This window comes from Bufo gargarizans, chromosome 9, assembly GCF_014858855.1.
Source record: "Bufo gargarizans isolate SCDJY-AF-19 chromosome 9, ASM1485885v1, whole genome shotgun sequence".
Taxonomy (NCBI): Eukaryota; Metazoa; Chordata; class Amphibia; order Anura; family Bufonidae; genus Bufo; species Bufo gargarizans.
In genome coordinates, this window is record NC_058088.1 from 117,699,237 (window position 1) to 117,719,319 (window position 20,083).

General features: G+C 47.3%; 1 protein-coding gene across 6 annotated transcripts in view; it reads right to left on the reverse strand.

Moving 5' to 3' along the window:
- DLG3 (discs large MAGUK scaffold protein 3) overlaps window positions 1-20,083 on the reverse strand; it is a 370,064-nt gene that overhangs the window by 48,713 nt on the left and 301,268 nt on the right. For 5 of the 6 annotated variants that reach the window (XM_044268852.1, XM_044268856.1, XM_044268854.1 and 2 more), the window contains one exon: window positions 3,217-3,331. In XM_044268852.1, the coding sequence (XP_044124787.1) occupies window positions 3,217-3,331 (115 nt within the window). Of the gene's footprint in view, window positions 1-3,216; window positions 3,332-8,079; window positions 8,186-20,083 lie in introns of those variants that run through there. The other variant, XM_044268855.1, reaches the window with a different exon arrangement.

Sequence of the window (20,083 nt, forward strand, 5' to 3'; positions counted from 1 at the left end):
TAAAAAAAAAAATATTTAAAAACACAAGACAAAACACAATGTCCTCTTTAACAGCCAATTACATACATGTCTGTCACGGGTGGCAAGGGAACATCAGAGACTGTTCCATACACAGTGTGTGCTGGTTGTGTTACAGCCGACTCGTGTCTGCAGTGCCTGGAGATCAGAGGCAACTGATGCTGGGAGTTTAACCCCTCACATACAAATTCAAGATGCTAGACTGAGGTCTTATTTATTTTTAAGAAGTAGTAATACATAAAAACTATGTTTTACTATGTTGCCGTAATTGTACTGAGCCACAGAATAAAGTGAACATGTCATTTTTACCACACTGCAAAATTAGCTTGGGCCTTGAAGGGTTAAAGTGCATATGGTGGAATGTTAAAGCCCATGAAGGCATAGGCATAGTGAAAGCAAACTTGCTTGCGGTGCATTAAAAAAAAAAGCCCGGCAGGCCCCTTTCACACGGGCGAGTTTTTAGCACGGGTGCAATGAGTGATGTGAAGCATAGCACCCGCACTGAATCCTGACCCATTAATTTCAATGGGTCTGTGTACATTTTTTTTTCACGCATCAGTTCTGTGTTGCATAAAAATCACAGCATGTTCTATATTCTGCGTCTTTCACGCAGCCCTGGCCCCATAGAAATGACTGGGGCTGCGTGAAAAATGCATCGCATCTACAAGCAAGTGCGATGCATTCTTCACTGATGGTTGTTAAGAGATGCTGTTTGTAAACCTTCAAGTTTTTTTTTCACACGCGTGAAAAATGCATCAAAATGCATTGCACCAGCATGGAAAAAAACTGAACGCAATCACAGACAAAATTGACTGAACTTGCTTGCAAAATGGTGCGAGTTTCACTGAACGCATACGGACCTAATCCATCACGCTCGTGTTAGGCTACTTTCACACTTGCGTTCAGAACGGATCCGTCTGCATTATATTGTAAAAAAAAATCTAAGTGTAAAAGTAGCCTCAGACGGATCCGTCCAGACTTTAGATTGAAAGTCAATGGGGGACGGATCCGTTTGAAAATTGAGCCATATAGTGTCATATTCAAACGGATCCGTCCCCATTGACTTACATTGTAAGTCTGGACGGATCCGTTTGCCTCCGCACGGCCAGGCGGACACCTGAGCGCTGCAAGCAGCGTTCAGGTGTCCGCCTGCTGAACGCTGCCAGACTGATGCATTCTGAGCGGATCCGCATCCACTCAGAATGCATTAGGGCTGGACGGATGCGTTCGGGGCCGCTTGTGAGCCCCTTCAAACGGAGCTCACAAGTGGAGCCCCGAACGCTAGTGTGAAAGTAGCCTAAAAGAGGCCTTATTCTTCATGTACATGAGGGCTTCAATGCACACTGGCTTCTCCACTTTCTTGTACTTGCTACACCCCTTGGTGCACTAAAGCTCTTATTTCCATTTAAAAAAAAGATTTGTTGGGAACACCATAACAGCGTTTCAGACAGGTGTCACTTTAAAGGGAACCTGTCACTGGGATTTTGTGTATAGAGCTGAGGACATGGGTTGCGAGATGGCCGCTAGCACATCCGCAATACCCAGTCCCCATAGCTCTGTGTGCTTTTCTTGTGTCAAAAAAACTATTTGATACATATGCAAATTAACCTGAGATGAGTCCTGTCCCTGACTCATCTCACGTACAGGACTCATCTCAGGTTAATTTGCATATGTATCAAACTGTTTTTTTTTACACAATAAAAGCACACAGAGCTATGGGGACTGGGTATTGCGGATTTGCTAGCGGCCATCTATCAACCCATGTCCTCAGCTCTATACACAAAATCCCGGTGACAGGTTCCCTTTAATCAGCAGTATCAACTCTACCTGCCAGCATGCCTGGTTTATTAGGGTGGATCCTGCAGACAGCGCTGCACTATGAGGGCAGATAACTGTTCATATTGATCGTACAGGCAAGCAGCACTGAAGAAAACATCCTGCTGCTTGCCCAAGCCTGCATGTTCCCAATGCTGCTAAGTGTACTTTCACACTTGCGTTAAAGTTTTCCGGCATTGAGTTCCGCCCTAGGGGCTCAATACCGGAAAAAAAGAACAATTCAGTTTTGTCCTAATGCATTCAGAATGGAGAGCAATCTGTTCAGGATATCTTCAGTTCAGTCACTTTTACAGTATTTGGCCGGAGAAAATACCGCAGCATGCTGCAGTATTTTCTCCGGCCAAAATTCCGGAACACTTGCCGGAATGTGCATTATTTTCCATTGAAATGTATTAATGCCGGATCCGGTACCAAGTGTTCCTGAAAAACTGATCCAGTTTCCCGGTCTGCGCAGACCTTTAAAGACGTGGAAAAAATAATAATAAATACTGCACAGCACTTACCCAAAACGTCCCCATTTCACAGACCTGTGTTCCGGCTCCTGAAATATTTATGTACGGCGCGCTGATCTGGCGGGTGCAGGAGCTGCGCCCGCCAGATCTGCGGCAGGGGTCCGGCAGTCACCGATAGCCGGAGCCCTGCTGTAGGAGCAGGCATTGGTGAAATCACCGATGCCGGCGCATTAACCCCTGATGTCAGTGCAGGGAGGAAGCAGCCGCTGCTGTGGCGGGACCCGATGGCAGGGAAGGCAACTCCTGCCTTTAGGCACCGTGGCTGCCTTCCAGGAGAGCCTGTGAGATCCAGCCCCCTGGATCTCACAGGCAAACAGGCTCAAGTGTATTACACAGGGTAACACACTTACAGCCAATGCATCACAATACAAAACTATTGTGATGCATTGTAAAGAAGTTGAAGTCCCAGAGTGGGACAATAAAAGAAGGAAAAAAATAAATAAAATTCTAAGCCTTCTAACATCCCCAAAAAATAAAATTGCATTCACAAAATGATCCAAACATGAAGTAGACATATAGGGAATGTAAAGTAGTAAAAATGGAGTTATTACCATCCAATATAAAATTTGAGAAATTGAAATTTACAAATGTTTCCCAAATTTTGTTAACTGTCTTTTTTTTATAAATAAATCTATTTTTGGACTCAATTTGACCACTGTCATGAAGTACAATATGTGACGAGAAAACAATCTCAGAATGGCCTGGATAAGTAAAAGCGTTTTAAAGTTATCACCACATAAAAGTGACAAATGTCAGATTTGCTAAAAATGGCCTGAGCAGAAAGGTGAAAAATGGCTTGGTGGTGAAAGGGTTAAGTATATGACAAAACAGACACAAAATGTATGCGTACCTGACATAAAGTGATCTTTTTTCACTGGTACGAAGGGACCCGGATCCAGAGCTCATACTGCTGTTCATCATTTGTTCTCTCAAGTCATGGATCTTGGATTCGAATCGACTATACTCTATGGAGGGAAAAACACAGAAAGCAGCTGAAATGGGCAGAATCATTCAGAAACAGGCTGTATAATAGCAGTAGAGAACAAGGAGACCAACTCCTGCCCAGCAAATGAAAGATCATGAAGGGGACATTTCACAGAGCAGCAGGGCCCCTCCATTAGTTTATGTCCCTGTCATATGGGATTCATTCCTGAACAGTTAAGGTAACAATGCAGAAGCTGCTGTCCTATATATAACATGCACACATTCACAGGCCTGCAAAAAATAGGCTAGAGCGGACCGGCCAAAGCTTTTTACAGCATGGAATTGACATCTCCCTGCAGACCACAGGCAGACGGTAGGGGGATAAAATAGCATGGACGCCATATAGTGATAGTGGATAGTTACACAGTCCACCTGCTCTGTAGAAATGTAAAGACATCCAAGTACCACATACCATAGTGAGGCCCAATACCCCGCAACAGTACCACATACCAGAGTGAGGCCCAAAACCCCGCAACAGTACCACATACCATAGTGAGGCCCAATACCCCGCAACAGTACCACATACCATAGTGAGGCCCAATACCCCGCAACAGTACCACATACCATAGTGAGGCCCAAAACCCCGCAACAGTACCACATACCATAGTGAGGCCCAAAACCCCGCAACAGTACCACATACCATAGTGAGGCCCAAGACCCCGCAACAGTACCACATACCATAGTGAGGCCCAAGACCCCGCAACAGTACCACATACCATAGTGAGGCCCAAGACCCCGCAACAGTACCACATACCATAGTGAGGCCCAAGACCCCGCAACAGTACCACATACCATAGTGAGGCCCAAGACCCCGCAACAGTACCACATACCAGAGTGAGGCCCAAGACCCCGCAACAGTACCACATACCAGAGTGAGGCCCAATACCCCGCAACAGTACCACATACCAGAGTGAGGCCCAAAACCCTGCAACAGTACCACATACCATAGTGAGGCCCAAAACCCCGCAACAGTACCACATACCATAGTGAGGCCCAAAACCCCGCAACAGTACCACATACCATAGTGAGGCCCAATACCCCGCAACAGTACCACATACCATAGTGAGGCCCAATACCCCGCAACAGTACCACATACCATAGTGAGGCCCAATAACCTGCAACAGTACCACAGTGAGGCCCAAACTGCACCCCGCAGCACCAGTGGGAAGCATACATCCAGCTCTTGACAGCATATAGACTTCAAAAGAAAACCTCTCATCAATTATCTTACTTGCATTTACTGCTTATTTTCTGGGGGGGGGGAATTCTTTTCTCTTTCCGTAGATAAGGCTGAGTTCACATCAGCCTTTCCGTTCTAGGAGCAGGAGAGCAGAAAGGACGGATTGGGCACATAACTGAGGCGAACGCAGCCTACGGACCCCATAGACTATAATGGGGTCTGTTAGGTTTACGCTCAGAAGATGATTTTGGAGCGGAGACAAAAGTACTGCATGCAGGACTTTTGTCTCTGCTCCAAAATCATCTTCTGAGCATAAACCTAACATACCCCATTATAGTCTATGGGGTCCGTAGGCTCCGCGCGGCTCAGTTATGTGTCCAATCCGTCCTTTCCGCTCTCCTGCTCCTAGAACGGAGCAGAACGGAAAGGCTGAACGCTGATGTGAACTCAGCCTTAAGTGACAGTGAAGATACTGAAACCCTGGCTACATTTGGGGCTAAATAGCTTAAAATTCAATCATGTTCACACACTAGAGGGATTGTCCTATGATGACGATTACAGGGGCTTGAATGGGGCAGCAGTCATTTAGCTGTACGAGACAGCAGAGGTGAATGGACAAGGACTGCCGCTCTATGAACACGGGGGCCCCCAGGAGGAGGACCCCAGACAATTATAGACATTTATCCTCTAGCCTGTAGATAGGGGATGAGAGATTTTCATGGGACAGCCCCCTTAATGGGGTCGTACATCCTTCTGACATTTCAGTTGATAGCAGCAGGTCCTATGTGTTAAAAACCACAAATACTCCTGCTGCCCACCGCTATGTCCCAGCTTCCTTCAGCGGTCTTCCCGTCCCCATCCTATAAACATCTGGGGTCACTTGTGCCGCTGCAGCCAAATAAATAGTTGCCTCAGCAGTGACAAGCCCACAACGAGCATGGGACACCACTGAGGTCAGCAATTGGCTGCCGCTGCACACATGACCATGTCCGTCCAGAAGTTTACAGGACAGGGACTGGGAGACTGCTAAAGGGAGCCAGGGACCAGGTAGAACACACTGCTACCAATAGTTAAAAGGGGTTATCCCATCTTAGACAATGGGGGCATATCGCTAGGATATGCCCCCGTTGTCTGATAGGTGCGGGTCTACAACGAGAACGGAGCCGGGGAGAGTTGTGGCTGGAGGTTTCCCAGGGTCCGACCACCACCAGGCGCAGCTCCCCGCCTCTCCCATTGAAGTGAATGGGAGCCCACCGCACATGCGCGGTCAACGCTCCCATTCATTTCTATGGGGCCGACGGAAATAGCCGAGCCAGCGCTCGGCTATTTTCGGCGGCTCCATAGAAATGAATGGAGGGCGGCTGCGCATGCACAGTGCGCCCTCCTCCACTTTCTCTGCTCCGTTCTCCTTATAGGTGCGGGTCCCAGCGGTGGGACCCGCACCTATCAGACAATGGGGGCATATCCTTGCGATATGCCCCCATTGTCCAAGATGGGATAACCCCTTTAAAAATGCCCAAAATTCTGGACAACCCCTTTTTAGGAGTCTGTCACTCTGCCCCTATATCGTGACCTTCCAGATAAAGAGTTTTTTGGTCCTTTTATACCAAAAGACTATCAATATCTGACCCGACACCCTATACGCCCCCACCAGCTCTTCTGCAGGAGCTCCTGCGCCACGAGTGCCCAGCTCGTAACTGCAGTGCAGACACACAACCATACATCTGAGTCGTCCTTCTGCCCGACCAGGGAGTCTTTTTTTTTTTTTTTAACTCCCCGGTGCTTGAGCACAATAATTAGCTGAATTATTCCGATCACGCTATCAACATGTAGTTTTAGCCGATGAATGGCAAACGTTTTCCAGCACGACAGATCGCATTGTTTGGCAGACAAGAGTCTGTCGTCTGAACGCTCGTTCACGCTAGATTTCCAAACGACAGTCAGCCGGAATGGCCAAAATCTGCCAATCTGGCCGCCTTTACTGTTCTGTGTATGGCTGGCCAGTGGTGGAGGGTTCTGGCCCCTGCCAATCAGACACTGGTGGTCTATCCTCAGGATGGGCCATCAATATAAAACTACCAGAAAACCCCTTTAAAGAGGACCTGTCACTACAGAATGCAGTGCCATCTGACAGCAGCAGGATATAGAGCAGGAAGAGCTGAGCAGAAGATTCAGGAAAATGAAATCTATAATTTATATATTAAAATTCCTGCTCATTTTGGGCTTTGAAGTCAGAGGCGATGCTACCAGTTTTACTGAACCTTCTAATCAGTTTCCGGTATCCTGATCCTACTGGCCCTTCTGGTATAAATGCCAGACTGACAAAAAATGCTGCATGCAGCAGTATCTGTCGAGTGGAAAACCCAGGATTTATGCCAGAGAAGGGTCCGGATCCTGTTATAGTCAATAGGGATCTGGCAGGAACACATACGGTGACGTCCGGTAGCAGATCAGGCACCAGAATTCAGATGTAACTGAACAGGGCCTTACTGAACCCTTCCCATTAATCTACAGAGGACATTGTATTTCGTGGTGACAGGTTCCCATTAAAGGGTTGTTCAGGTTAGAAAAGGCTCAGTGAGGGTGCTTTCACACTTGTGTCAGATGATCCTGGCAGGCAGTTCCGTCGTGAGTAATACAGACGCAAACTGATGGCATTGATCAGTCTGACAAATGCATTGAAATACCGGATCCGGCTCTCCGTGTCATCCAGAAAAAGACATCCGGTATTTATTTTCACCGATTTAAAGGTCTGCGCATGCGCGGACCGGATGAACAGATTTGTCAGTATCCGGCACTAATACATTTACGGACTGAGAAAATACTGCAGCATGCTGCGGTATTTTCTCTGGCCAAAAACCGTACAACTGATGCATTCTGAATGGATTGCTCTCCATTCAGAATGCATTAGGATAAATCTGATCAGTTCTTTTCTGGTATTCAGCTCCTTGGGCGGAGCTCAATACCGGAAAAGAAAAACGTGAGTGTGAAAGTAGCCTTAGATTGTTGGTGTCTGACCATTGGGAGCCCCACGGATCCTGCAGAATTATGGATGCGCTGCATTATCCCGCTGAATTACAATAGCGCTAGTGCACATACACGACCGCTAAGACCTCAGACTGAAGGCCCAGTTTGAGACGATTTTCTGTAGAGATACTTGGAAAAATCCACATCGACCTGCCATCAACACAAGACAAATGACAACGTTCTGCTCCCTTCACATTGGGGCTTTCCAGGATGACAGCTGCCAGTCCATGAATCCTGACGGATGTATACCACAGACCGCTTCCTGCTGGTGTCAGGTGGACTGCTCTTGCCAATGTTCACACCTGAGTTCGTTTCCGTCACGTTTCAGCTGTTCTTCAGCAAGTGTAAACAGCGGTCATAACTGCAGTGTGAACAGAGCCCAATCCTGCCTCCTGATAACGCGGTGTCCGCTCGCACTTTAGCGGGTGGTGTGAATAAGGAGCCGCTCAGTACAGAAGCGGGGAGCTCTCCTGCCCGCCGCAGACCGCACCCTCCCAGTACACACAGTCCTAGGCTACTTACCTGCACACGTCTCGCTGTCAGCACGGCCACCTCCCTCACTAGAAGGACACGGGGTGACGGGCTCCACCGCCGTTTGAACGTAGACAGAACCGACCTGCACAATACCCCATCCTCTTCCGGTACAGGTAAACAACCAACCAGCGAGCTCCAAAACCAGCCAACCCCGGGCCGCCAATCGGAAGATAACAGCCTGTTGCGGGCCAATCAGAGCTCCACATTTTCCCGCCCACTTTATATACTGGCTCCTGAGGCACAGAGCGCAGTCCTTCACCGGCAGGCGGCTCGGGCTGTGGTTTTACATATGGAACTACAATACGGGTTTCCATAGTAACAGGAACATTGTTAGGCTGGATTTACATGGTCAGGTATTTTCTGAGGATCATTAAGTGGCAGAAGGTATAAAAGACGGATACTGCCGCACTTGTAGCCATTGCGTGGTCACACTTCAGTTATTTGATCAGCGATTGTGAGGCCAAACCAGCTGTGGGTCAAAACACAGGACAGGACAGGAGCAGAGCTTCCCATTATACCGTCTCTCCGAGTAGCCTTCACTGGTTTTTTGCTCATAATAACTGAAGTATGAACTCAGCCTCAGGCTACTTTCACACTGGTGTTTCTGGGTCAGCTTGTGGGATCAGATCAGCCCCAATGCATTCTGAATGGATACGGATCCGTTCAGAATGCATCAATTTCAGGCTACTTTCACACTAGCGTTCGTCGGTCCGCTCGTGAGCTCCGTTTGAAGGAGCTCATGAGCGGACCCGAACGCCTCCGTCCAGCCCTGATGCAGTCTGAATGGAGCGGATCCGCTCAGACTGCATCAGTCTGGCGGCGTTCAGCCTCCGCTCCGCACGGCCAGGCGGACAGCTGAACGCTGCTTGCAGCGTTCAGCTGTCCGCCTGGCTGTGCGGAGGCGAGCGGATCAGTTCAGACTTACATGTAAGTCAATGGGAACGGATCCGCTTGAAGATGACACCATATGGCTCAATCTTCAAGCGGATCCGTCCCCCATTGACTTTACATTGAAGGTCTGAACGGATCCGCTCAGGCATCTTGCGCACTTAGAAATTTTTCTAAGTTATTAATGCAGACGGATCCGTACTGAACGGAGCCTCCGTCTGCATTAATATGATCGGATCCGTTCAGAACGGATCAGATCGAACGCTAGTGTGAAAGTAGCCTTACTGTGTTTGGTCTCTGTTGCACTTTTCAGGCAGATACCAAAACGCAGCTTGCAGCGTTTTGATGTCCGCCTAACGATGCAGAGCCAAACGGATCCATCCTGACTTAGGCTACTTTCACACTTGCGTTCAGAACGGATCCGTCTGCATTATAGTTTAGAAAAAATTCTAAGTGTGAAAGTTGCTCAGACGGATCCGTCCAGACTTTACATTGAAAGTCAATGGGGGACGGATCCGTTTGGGTGTCCGCCTGCGGAGCGGAGGCCAAACTGTGCCAGACTGATGCATTCTGAGCGGATCCGCATCCACTCAGAATGCATTGGGGCTGGACGGATGTGTTCGGGCCCGCTTGTGAGAGCCTCACATGCGGAGCCCTGAACGCTAGTGTGAAAGTAGCCTTACAATGTAAGTCAATGGGGATGGATCTGGTTTCACTGACACAATATGGTGCAATTGAAAACGGATCCGTCCCCCATTGACTTTCAATGCAAGTCAGGATGGATGCGTTTTGACTTTTTTTTGACAGAATAATGCAAACGGATCCGTTCTGAACGGATGCAAGCATTATCGGTGCGGATCCGTCTGTGCAGATACCAGACGGATCCGCACCGAGCGCATGTGTGAAAGTAGCCTAAGCCATATGGGTTTCACAGCCCATAAGAAAACATGAACCCAGTGTCAGTGAGTCAGGCTGCTCTCTGTGGCTTTTCCTGCAGCACCTCCATCTGCTTATTTTACAACAGTTGTTGGATTCCTTTGTTTTAACGGGAAAACACAATTTTCACCGCACTACTCTTTCCACCAAATTAACTGGGCTGCCAAACTGAAGGTCCAGACAGAGCCTCTGGCAGCAGTGTGAACACTGCCTAATTCTCATTCGGCATGAGTTTATAGCCAGTTACACACAGACGTACCTGAAACCTGTGGGTACTGTAAGTAGACTTAAAGGGAACCTGTCACCAGGATTTTGGGTATAGAGCTGAGGACATGGGCTGCTAGATGGCTGCTAGCACATCAGCAATACCCAGTCCCCATAGCTCTGTGTGCTTTTATTGTGTAAAAAAAACCTATTTGATAGATATGCAAATTAACCAGAGATGAGCCAGAGCTTGAAAATATGACTCTTCTCTGGTCACACAAGATATGACTCTTTTATGTTAATTTGCATAAAAGGCGGGAACTACAAAAATGCATAATACTTATTGAATTTGTCTACAAATGAAATTAAAAGTGTTATTTATATGTTTAGGGTGACACAATGAGCATTTAGAAACGCTCAGTGAGGGTAGCATAGTAGAGGTGACAGGTTCCTTTTAACATTCATGCACCTGAATGTATTTTTTGTCATGTTTTATTATTATTTTTTTCAGCCCGTATGTGGATCCTTTAAAGGGTTTCTACCACCAGAATTACTGTTACGTAGCTGCCTGATATAGCGATGCGCTAATGTCAGCACTACATATCAGTGTGTTTTTACATTTGTGCCTGCGGCCATTCTGATAAAATACACACTTACAATATGCTAATGAGCCTCTAGGTCAGTGATGGTGAACCTTTTACAGAGTGCCCAAACTACAACCCAAAACCCACTTATTTATCGCAAAGCACCAACAGGGCAATTTAACCTGAAAACTACAGTCCAATATAGTATATCTTCCATGTACTTTATCATTTATTATAATAGCCTGCCTTCATTCAATGCGTCACTTGTGCCGTCCATAGTGCGCCCTGCACTGATGAATGGCAGGAAAAGTCTAAGGCATTTTGGTACACCATAGACTTTTTCCAGAGTGCGGGTGCCCACAGAGAGGGCTCTGAGTGCCACCTCTGGCACCAGTGCCATAGGGTCGCCACCACTGCTCTAGGTGCTATGTGGGCGTAGATTCAGCACCTAGAGGCTCCGTCTACTCACCCTTTATCCCGCCCAGGTCCCCTGTTCTGCCCGCCCCGCTCCTCTTGATTGATGTCACGGTTCACAGCATCGCTGACTAAATCCCGCGCCTGCACCGTTCACTTCTGTATTCGGTGCAGTGAGTGAAGGCCACTCTCCTGATGCCGGCTTTGTCACTGTGACGTAGTCGGCACAATGAGGAATCCGGAACCAGGAGCACATCCTTCACTGCCTGCGCCGAGTACAGAAGTGAACGGCGCGGGATTTCATCTTCAATGCAGGGAACAGTGACATCAATCAAGAGGAGCGGGGCGGGGAGAACAAGGGACCTGGGCGGGATAAAGGGGTAGTAGACGGAGCCTCGAGGTGCTGATTTTACGCCCACATAGCACCTAGAGGCTCATTAGCATATTGTAAAAGTGCTTATTTTACCAAAACGGCTGCAGGGAGAAAGGTAAAAAACACACTGTTATGTAGTGCTGACATTAGCGCATCGCTAATCTCAGCTACATAACATTTAGGGTACAATCACACGACCATGGTGTATTGTGGACCCGCAAATTGCGGATCTGCAACACACCCGCCTGGCACCCCTATAGAAATGCCTATTCTTGTCCGCAAGCTATCTTTTGCGGAGCTGCGGACCTGAAGATCGGGGCTGCGCACCGCGGATGTGGACAGCACACTGTGTGCTGTCCGCATCCATTCCGTCCCCATAGAAAATGAATGGGTCCGCACCCGTTCCGCAAAATTGCGGAACGGATGCGGACCCATTTGCGGTCGTGTGAATGTACTCTAATTCTGATGGTAGAAACCCTTTAACTTCAATGGGGTTGCAAAAAATTGAAATGACTGTGATTTCCGTGTCTGCATCTCTATTCCACAAAAACATGTCCTATTGTCTGCATTACGGACAAGGATAGGACTGCTGTATTGGGTCAGCTGTTTCGCGCACGGCTGGTATCTGTTTTGCAGACCGCAAGACAACGGCCATCTGCCTGAGCCCTAAGGCTGGGTTCACAAGTGACTGATTAGCTGCCGATTTTCTGCACCATTTCTGCTTCTAATCTGCAGAAGAAAAACACGCACCAAACGGCCAGTTCACATGGAGTTTTTTGGTGCTGATGTTGGAGTGTTTCTGCCTCAAAACAGCCTCCCATTCATTCCATTGGGAAGGGCATGTTTAAAAAGGAAGCAGCATGCCCTATCTTGGGGCAGAATCTCCAATTGAAATGAATAGGAAGCAGAAAAAAACTGTTCCATTAAAGTCCATGCGTTTTTTGTGTTTTCCGCACGTTTTTGGCACCGATCTGCTTTAAATTGAAAATTATATTTTTTCCTATCGCCCATGACAGCACCACCAGAGAGAGGAGGATCCGCCCCCCGAGACAGGAAACCTGCAGAATAAAAAGGGCGGACACTCTCCTCCCCTTCAGTGTGGTTTCCTGTCTCCGGTGGGAAGCCTGCAGCATGCATGCATCAGATCCCTCTCTCTGGTGGCACTCCGCTACTGACCTGTGGTCCCTGGAAATTGGCGGCATCGAGGTGCGCTGAGGACCGTACAGAGGCACAGCTGAACTCCGGAGGGGGTATTCAGTGTGCTGGAGCTGGGAGAAGCCGGCACCTCCGTGGTGGTGCCGCGAAGATTGACGCCGGCTGCCAGGGGGAGGAAGAGGAGGGGCTTCGGCAGTGAGTGCCGGATAGCGCTCCTGCAGTCATGTGACCGACGTATGCGTCGGCGGTGACATCATCGGTATGCGCCCTATGAGAGGAGCGCGATTTTCCTATTGCCGGCGTCTGTTTGCGACCTGGCTGAGCTGCCTGCATCATGGAGGAAGACAAGCCATCTGAGGAGCTTGCTGTCCCTCCTGCTCCGGTACCTCTGAAGGGGTGAGTGGGGTCTTTTATGACCTAGATTCCCTTTTACTAATTGGCATTACTGTTTACTTACAGGTTAAGCCTAAGAAAGTGGTGGCCAAAAAGAAAACTAGAGAGTGTGCTTTGTGTAAAGTGGGGTTACCCTCAGATTGGGATAAAAAAAATGTGCCAGGCCTGTATAGACAAAACAGTTGCAGAATCTCCTTCCTTTTATAAATGTCTACAGGCGTTGGTTCGGTCAGAGGTTAACTCCTCCTTAACTGCTAAAAAGGATCAGAGGCCTATTCGTAAAGAGACCCGGCGAAATCCCATTTTTTCAGAAGAAGAGGAAGATTTTCCTTCTTCAGTAATTGAACTTTCTGACGTCTCATATCAGTCCTCTCCTGATGAGGAAGAAGGTCAGGGGCAGAGACCGTGTTTCCCTGTGGAAGATACGGAGAAGCTTTTAAAGGCCGTTCGTTCTACTATGGGCGTAGAAGAGACCCGGGAGCCCCTTTCCTTTCAGGACATTATGTTTGAAGGGTTAGAAGCCAGACAACATGGTACATTTCCGGTACACAAAAATGTAGCTGCGTTGATTAAAGGGGAGTGGAAGAAACCAAATAAGAGAGTATTTATTTCCAAGAATCTCAAACGCAAATACCCCTTTTAAAGAAGAGGACTCTGCCTCCTGGGATAGGGCTCCCCGTATTGACGTGGCCATCTCCAAGGTCTCTAGGAAAACGGCCTTGCCATTTGAGGATACCGGTATACTGAAAGACCCTCTAGATAAAAAAGCAGACGCTTTTCTTAAAGGAGCTTGGGAGGCATCTACCTCTTCCTTTAGGCCCAGTATAGCCTCCACCTGTACTGCCCGTTCCTTAATTGTTTGGCTATCCGAATTAGAAGCTCAGCTAAAAAACAGGAGTCCCCGTGAGGAGATACTGGCCTCCCTCCCTACGATTAAAAAAGCAGCTGATTTTTTTAGAGGATGCATCTGCTGACTCAGTCAGACTGGCTGCTAAGTCAGCAGCCATATCCAACTCGGCTCGGAGAGCACTGTGGATAAAGAATTGGAGTGGCGATACTGCCTCCAAGACTAAGCTCTGCGGAGTTCCATGTGAGGGGGAGTACCTCTTTGGTTCTAGTTTGGACGACCTCCTGGATAAGGCGGCTGACAGAAAGAGAGAGTTTCCCGAGCTCTTTCCCCAGTAAAAACAGGTTTAGTCGCTCCTTTCATCCCTTTAAAAGTAACCAGGAACAGGATAGAAAACCTAGAGAAGACCGGTTTAGGGGTCAAAGGAAGAGCTGAAATTTTTTCTTTAACCAGCCCTCCTCAGATAAAAAGAAGTCAGACCAGCAATGACGCCAGCATTCCGGTAGGGGGCAGACTGAAGGGTTTTGCTTTAGAATGGAGGAGTATTTCCTTGAGCCCTTGGGTACTCAATACCATTTCCAGAGGCCTTTATCTGGAATTCCTTCAGTCTCCTCCTGCCAGATTCTTACCCACCGTAGTTCCTTGTTCCATGCAGGGAAGATCCATCATGGAAAAAGAGGTGGTGAAATTAGTAGAGGAAAGAGGGAAAGGGTTCTATTCCCCGCTTTTTCTGGTAAAAAAAAACAGACGGTTCCTGGAGAACCATCATAAATCTAAAGAAGCTAAATCTCTTCCTTCAGCCAAAGAAATTCAAGATGGAGACAATAAAATCAGCGATCAATCTCTTATACCCTCAGTGCTTTATGGCAGTACTACCACGTCCCCTTTGCTGTAGAACATCAGAAGTTCCTAAGGGTAGCAGTTTTTTTGGACGGTCATCTTCAACATTTTCAGTACCAGGCTCTCCCTTTCTGGCTTTCCATGGCTCCGAGAGTTTTCACAAAATTGGTAGCAGAGATGGCGGCCCACATAAGGGAAAGGGACATTCTTTTTATCCCTTACTTAGACGATTTCTTAATCGTAGGTCAGTCAGAAGAGGCTTGCAGTCTAGCAGTTCTAGAGGTCCGTACCATTTTAGGAAAACTGGGTTGGATGATAAACGAGGAGAAGTCAAGATCCCGTCCACTGAAGAAACAGATGTTCCTGGGCCTAATTTTGGACTCCTCTCTCCAGAGATGTTTTTTACCTGTAGAGAAGATACAGACCGTTCAAAGCAAAATTATGAGTCTAACCCAGAGACCAGTGACTTCCATAAGGAAAGCAATGTCAGTCCTGAGCTCCCTCACGTCCTGTATTCCAGCAGTAAGGTGGGCACAGCTTCATTCCAGGACCTTACAGTGGGAGATTCTGGCCAGTTGGGAGAAGAGCAGGTCACTGGATGCCAGTTTGGAAGTCTCTTCCCAGACTATCCAGGAACTAGCCTGGTGGCTAGAAAAAAGAAATCTAACACAGGGGACCCCTTGGAAAATCGAGAGTTTAGTTTGTCTGACTACGGACGCAAGCCCTTGGGGGTGGGGGGCTCACATTCAAGGTTCTTCCTATTAGGGCCGTTGGAATTCCCTTCAGAAAATTCAATCCTCAAATCTAAAGGAACTAATGGCAGTGGGCTTAGCTATGAGGAGTTCACTTCCAGAAATAAAGGGAAAGAATTTAAGAGTTCTTTCAGACAACAGGACGGTAGTTTCCTATTTAAACAAACAAGTAGGTGCAGAGCCCTCATGAAAGAAGCCTTCTCTATTCTGGAGTTAGCAGAGAGAACGTGTACCTCGATTTCAGCCGTTCACATAAGGGGTGTGGAGAACAAACAAGCCGATTTCCTGAGCCGTCATACCCTGTCTCAGGGGGAGTGGTCTTTGGACCCATTAGTCTTCCAGAAGATTGTAGATCTTTGGGGCCTTCTGGAAATCGACTTGTTTGCTACCCATTCAAACAAGAAAGTACCGAGGTTCTTTTCTCTAAACCAGTCAGGGTCCCCTTGTGGGATGGATGCTCTGTCCCAGGAGTGGAAGTTTCACCTAGCTTACGCCTTCCCCCCCCCTTTCCCCTGATTCCCCGGGTTTTGAGGAAGATTCGGGAAGAAGAGGCCAGGGTAATCCTAATAGCACCCTTTTGGCCCAGGAGAGCCTGGTTCACGGGGCTCAGAACCATGTCAGTGTCCGATCCTTGGGTTCTTCCTTCGGCCAGGGGGCTTCTAAGCCAGGGACCGGTGATACATCCAGCTGTGGAGAACCTACACTTAACGGCCTGGAATTTGAGAGGTGGTTACTAAACAAGGAAGGGTTTTCTGACGCCCTAGTTTCTACCCTGCTAAAGAGCAAGAAAGAGGTCACTGTAGGAATTTATAGCAGAATCTGGCATACATTTCTAGACTTCGCCCAGATCCAGTTAGGGAGCATCCCTGCAGTAGCCCCCTTACGTACTATCCTGGAGTTTCTCCAGAAGGGGCTAGAACTAGGCCTAGCAGTCAGCACTCTAAAAGTTCAGGTCTCAGCTCTTTCAGCCTTGTTTAACCAGAACTTAACAGGGAATCCATGGGTTTCCAGATTTTTAGGGCTGTAGATAGAACCTCCCTAGTGTCAGTTCCTAGGCCTCCTCTGTGGAGTTTAGAGGTAGTGCTGAAAGCCTTATCAGAATCTCCCTCTGAGCCTATTGAGTCCTCCTCTATCAAGCATCTGACCTTCAAACTAGCCTTGTTAATAGCCTTAACTTCCGCCCGCAGGATTAGTGAGATTCAGGCCATCTCCATAAACCCTCCGTACACTTTGATATTAGATGACAAGGTTATCATTCGTCCTGACCCGGCTTTCCTCCCAAAAGTCGTCTCTAAATTTCACCGTTCTCAGGATATTGTTCTTCCTACCCTTTTTCAAAATCCTTCCACTAAGGAGGAAGAGTCTCTCCATTGTCTAGACGTCAGAAGAGCTCTTTTAGCTTATCTATCCTCTACATCTACCTGGCAGAAGTCTTCTTCACTGTTTCTGCAGTTTCAGGGAGTGAATAAGGGTTCGGCTGCCTCTAAAGGTTCCATCGCCCGATGGATTGTTGCTGCTATTTCCTTGTCCTATCTATCCTCTGGTCTGTCCCCTCCTGTTGGGTTAAGGGCTCACTCGACCAGAGCGGTGGCAGCATCTTGGGCAGAGAGGTCTGCGGTTCCAATTGAGAAAATTTGCAAGGCAGCCACTTGGTCTTCACCCTCTACCTTCTTTAAACATTATAGGTTGGATCTAAACTTTTCGGGGGATTCTTCCTTTGGTGAAGGGGTCCTTCTTTCTACATCCCACCCTTAAGAGTTCCTCTAGTAAGTCTCTGGTGGTGCTGTCATGGGCGATAGGAAAAAATGGTATTACTTACCGGTAATTTTATTTTACGGAGCCCATGACAGCACCACGGCTTTCCCTCCCTATGTGTCCTTCCTTTTTGCACGGGTGATATAAAAAAAAAAAAAAAAAAAAAAGTTCATTTACACGTCTAATATATGTTGGCGACCTTCCTCCGGTACTTGGAAAACTCACTGAAGGGGAGGAGAGTGTCCGCCCTTTTTATTCTGCAGGTTTCCTGTCTCGGGGGGCGGATCCTCCTCTCCCTGGTGGTGCTGTTATGGGCTCCGTAAAATAAAATTACCGGTAAGTAATACCATTTTTTTGTGCTGAAAAAAGACGTATTCTGCACTGGTTTTTTTTTGTTTTTTTTTAAAGAGTGACTAAACCTTTGTAACAAATTTTAATATGATGTCCCTAATGCCCTAATAAAACTTTTTCTAAGATATTTTTTACTCAATGTAGAATTTTTTTCTTAGTGTTTTCCCTGCCTAAAGCGCACCATTCAGTGTGCACTTAAATCTCTGTACATCGCTGACAGCTCTGCGATTTACGGAGTACACATTTTATGAGTGGGCAGGAGTGCACATTGCTGCCCCTGCCCCCGGAGGATTAATAATTCCTGGCATAGCACATGGGTACCCTGTACCCATTAAGCTAAGAGAACTGCATGTCAGCACTTAGCGGAACAGACAGAAGCAGGAGCCCCCCTCCTCTCAGCTGATCCTGGCATAGTAGAGATGGGTACAGGGCACTCATGTATTATGCCAGGAATTAGTAATCCTCCGGGGGGCAGGAGCAGCAATGTGCGCTCCTGCTTATGCAGCCCCATTCATAAATTTCCGCTTCTGTTCAGTTTTTTTTTTTGCAGACCGTAAGCGGAACTATTCACTTCAATGGGTCCGCAAAAAACAACAGAAGGTACTCTGTGTGCATTCCATTTCCGTTCTGCAAATAAATAGTGCATGTCCTATTATTGTCCGCAAATCACGGTCCATGGTCAGTGGGTCCGCAAAAAATACGGAACGCACACAGAACACATCCGTATTTTGCGGATCCATACTGTAGAAATGCTATGCCCAGCCCATATTGCTTATGTGTTTGGTGATTAATAAGTTACTGTTTACCATCCGCAAAAAACAGATCGCATACAGAAACCATACGGATATGTTTTGTGGAATAATGGAACGGAAGAGGACTTAAACCAGAGGGAAAAAAAAACTCAGATACGGAACAACGGATCTGTGAAAAACGGACTGCAAAACAACAACGGTCGTGTGCATGAGCCCTTAATCAGGGACAGCTGTAGAAGGACAGAAAACGGCATCTATTGATGGCCACCACAGATTTCGGGGCAGAGGGATAGCTATTCTGCTGTTCTGCGGTATATGGTTTTGCTGGGATGGTATATTGTGCTATATGGTAAATAGCTTTTTTTGACACAGTTTTTATTTTATTTTTTATGTGTTTATCAGACGGGGTGGCTCATGTGATATATTTATGAAGCCGGCCGTCACGGACGCAGCAAAACCAAATACAGTATGTCTATTTTATTTAAAAAAAAATCTTTTTTTTTTTTTTTTAACATGTGAAACCTTTTTTAATTTTTTGATAAAACACTTTATTTTTAAAAAAAAATATGAAACACTTTGCGCCTCTGGGGGACATTTAACGTAATATTTTTTGTATAATTTTATTTTTTCACAATTTTTCACTATTCACTACTATGTCAGCCCCAGTTACAGGGGAAATACACCCCCCAGAGAGGCTGTACAGCCTCAGTGCAGGGTTGATCGAGGTCTGTGGAAGACCCGACAGCCCCTGCGCTCTCCCGGCCCCGGCAGTCACATGACCACCGGGACACTTTCTGATCTGTATACACAGCGCTTGCTGAGCTCTGTGTATACAACGAGCTAGAAGGCAGGGATACCTGGGAACTGCCCCTGCCTTCCCTCTAGGGGGCCCCCCGCTCAGTAGCTGTGCGATTAGCTTGCAGCTGCCATCTCTGAATGGACGTTTTAGAACGTCCATTTAGAGATAAACAACCGCCCATAGGATGTTTTTATCCTATAGGCCAGGGGTGGCCAACCTGTGGCTCTTTGCTTCTTCAAGTGAGGCTCTAGCTGTGAAGCCGGGAAGCAGTCAGGCGGCTCACTCTCCACTGTTACTACTTTGCAGCTCCAGCTCACTCTCCACTACGTCCTGATGCACACAGTGTGAGAACGTAGTACGTGGAGACACGCACTATGACCTGACGTTGTGCTCATCAGGTCACAGTGGAGAGCGTGTCAGACCTGCAGAGTAGCAGGTGCCCAAGCAGGAGCCCAGTGCCTAATCAGGAGGGAAGAGATTTTTTTTAAATTATAGAACTGAGCATGGGGGTCTGATCTTAGCATGGGAGGTTTTGATCTGAGCATGGGGGGGTCCTGATCTGAGCATGAGGGTGCAGATTTGAGCATGGGTTGGTCAGATCTGAGCATGGGGGGGATCTGAGCTCTGAGGGTCTGACACTGGGAGTATGATTTGTGTTGTCTGAGCCGACCATTGGGGGTCTGTTTTGAAGGTTTGATGAGGTTTGGGGATCTTATTGTAGGTCGGATGAGGATTGGGGATCCGATTTAGGAGTCTGATCTGAGGTCTGATGAAAAATATATTTTTCCTTTTTTTTTTTTCTGCCAATAAAAAATAAGAAAATATTTTTTTATCTTATTTTTCTTTGTTAAAACCTAGGTGCATCTCGTAGGGTGAAAAATACAGTGACTCGTGTGTAAATGTATAGCTTGTGGCTCCTGGTAGTCATAAGTTATTTTTTTTATATTTT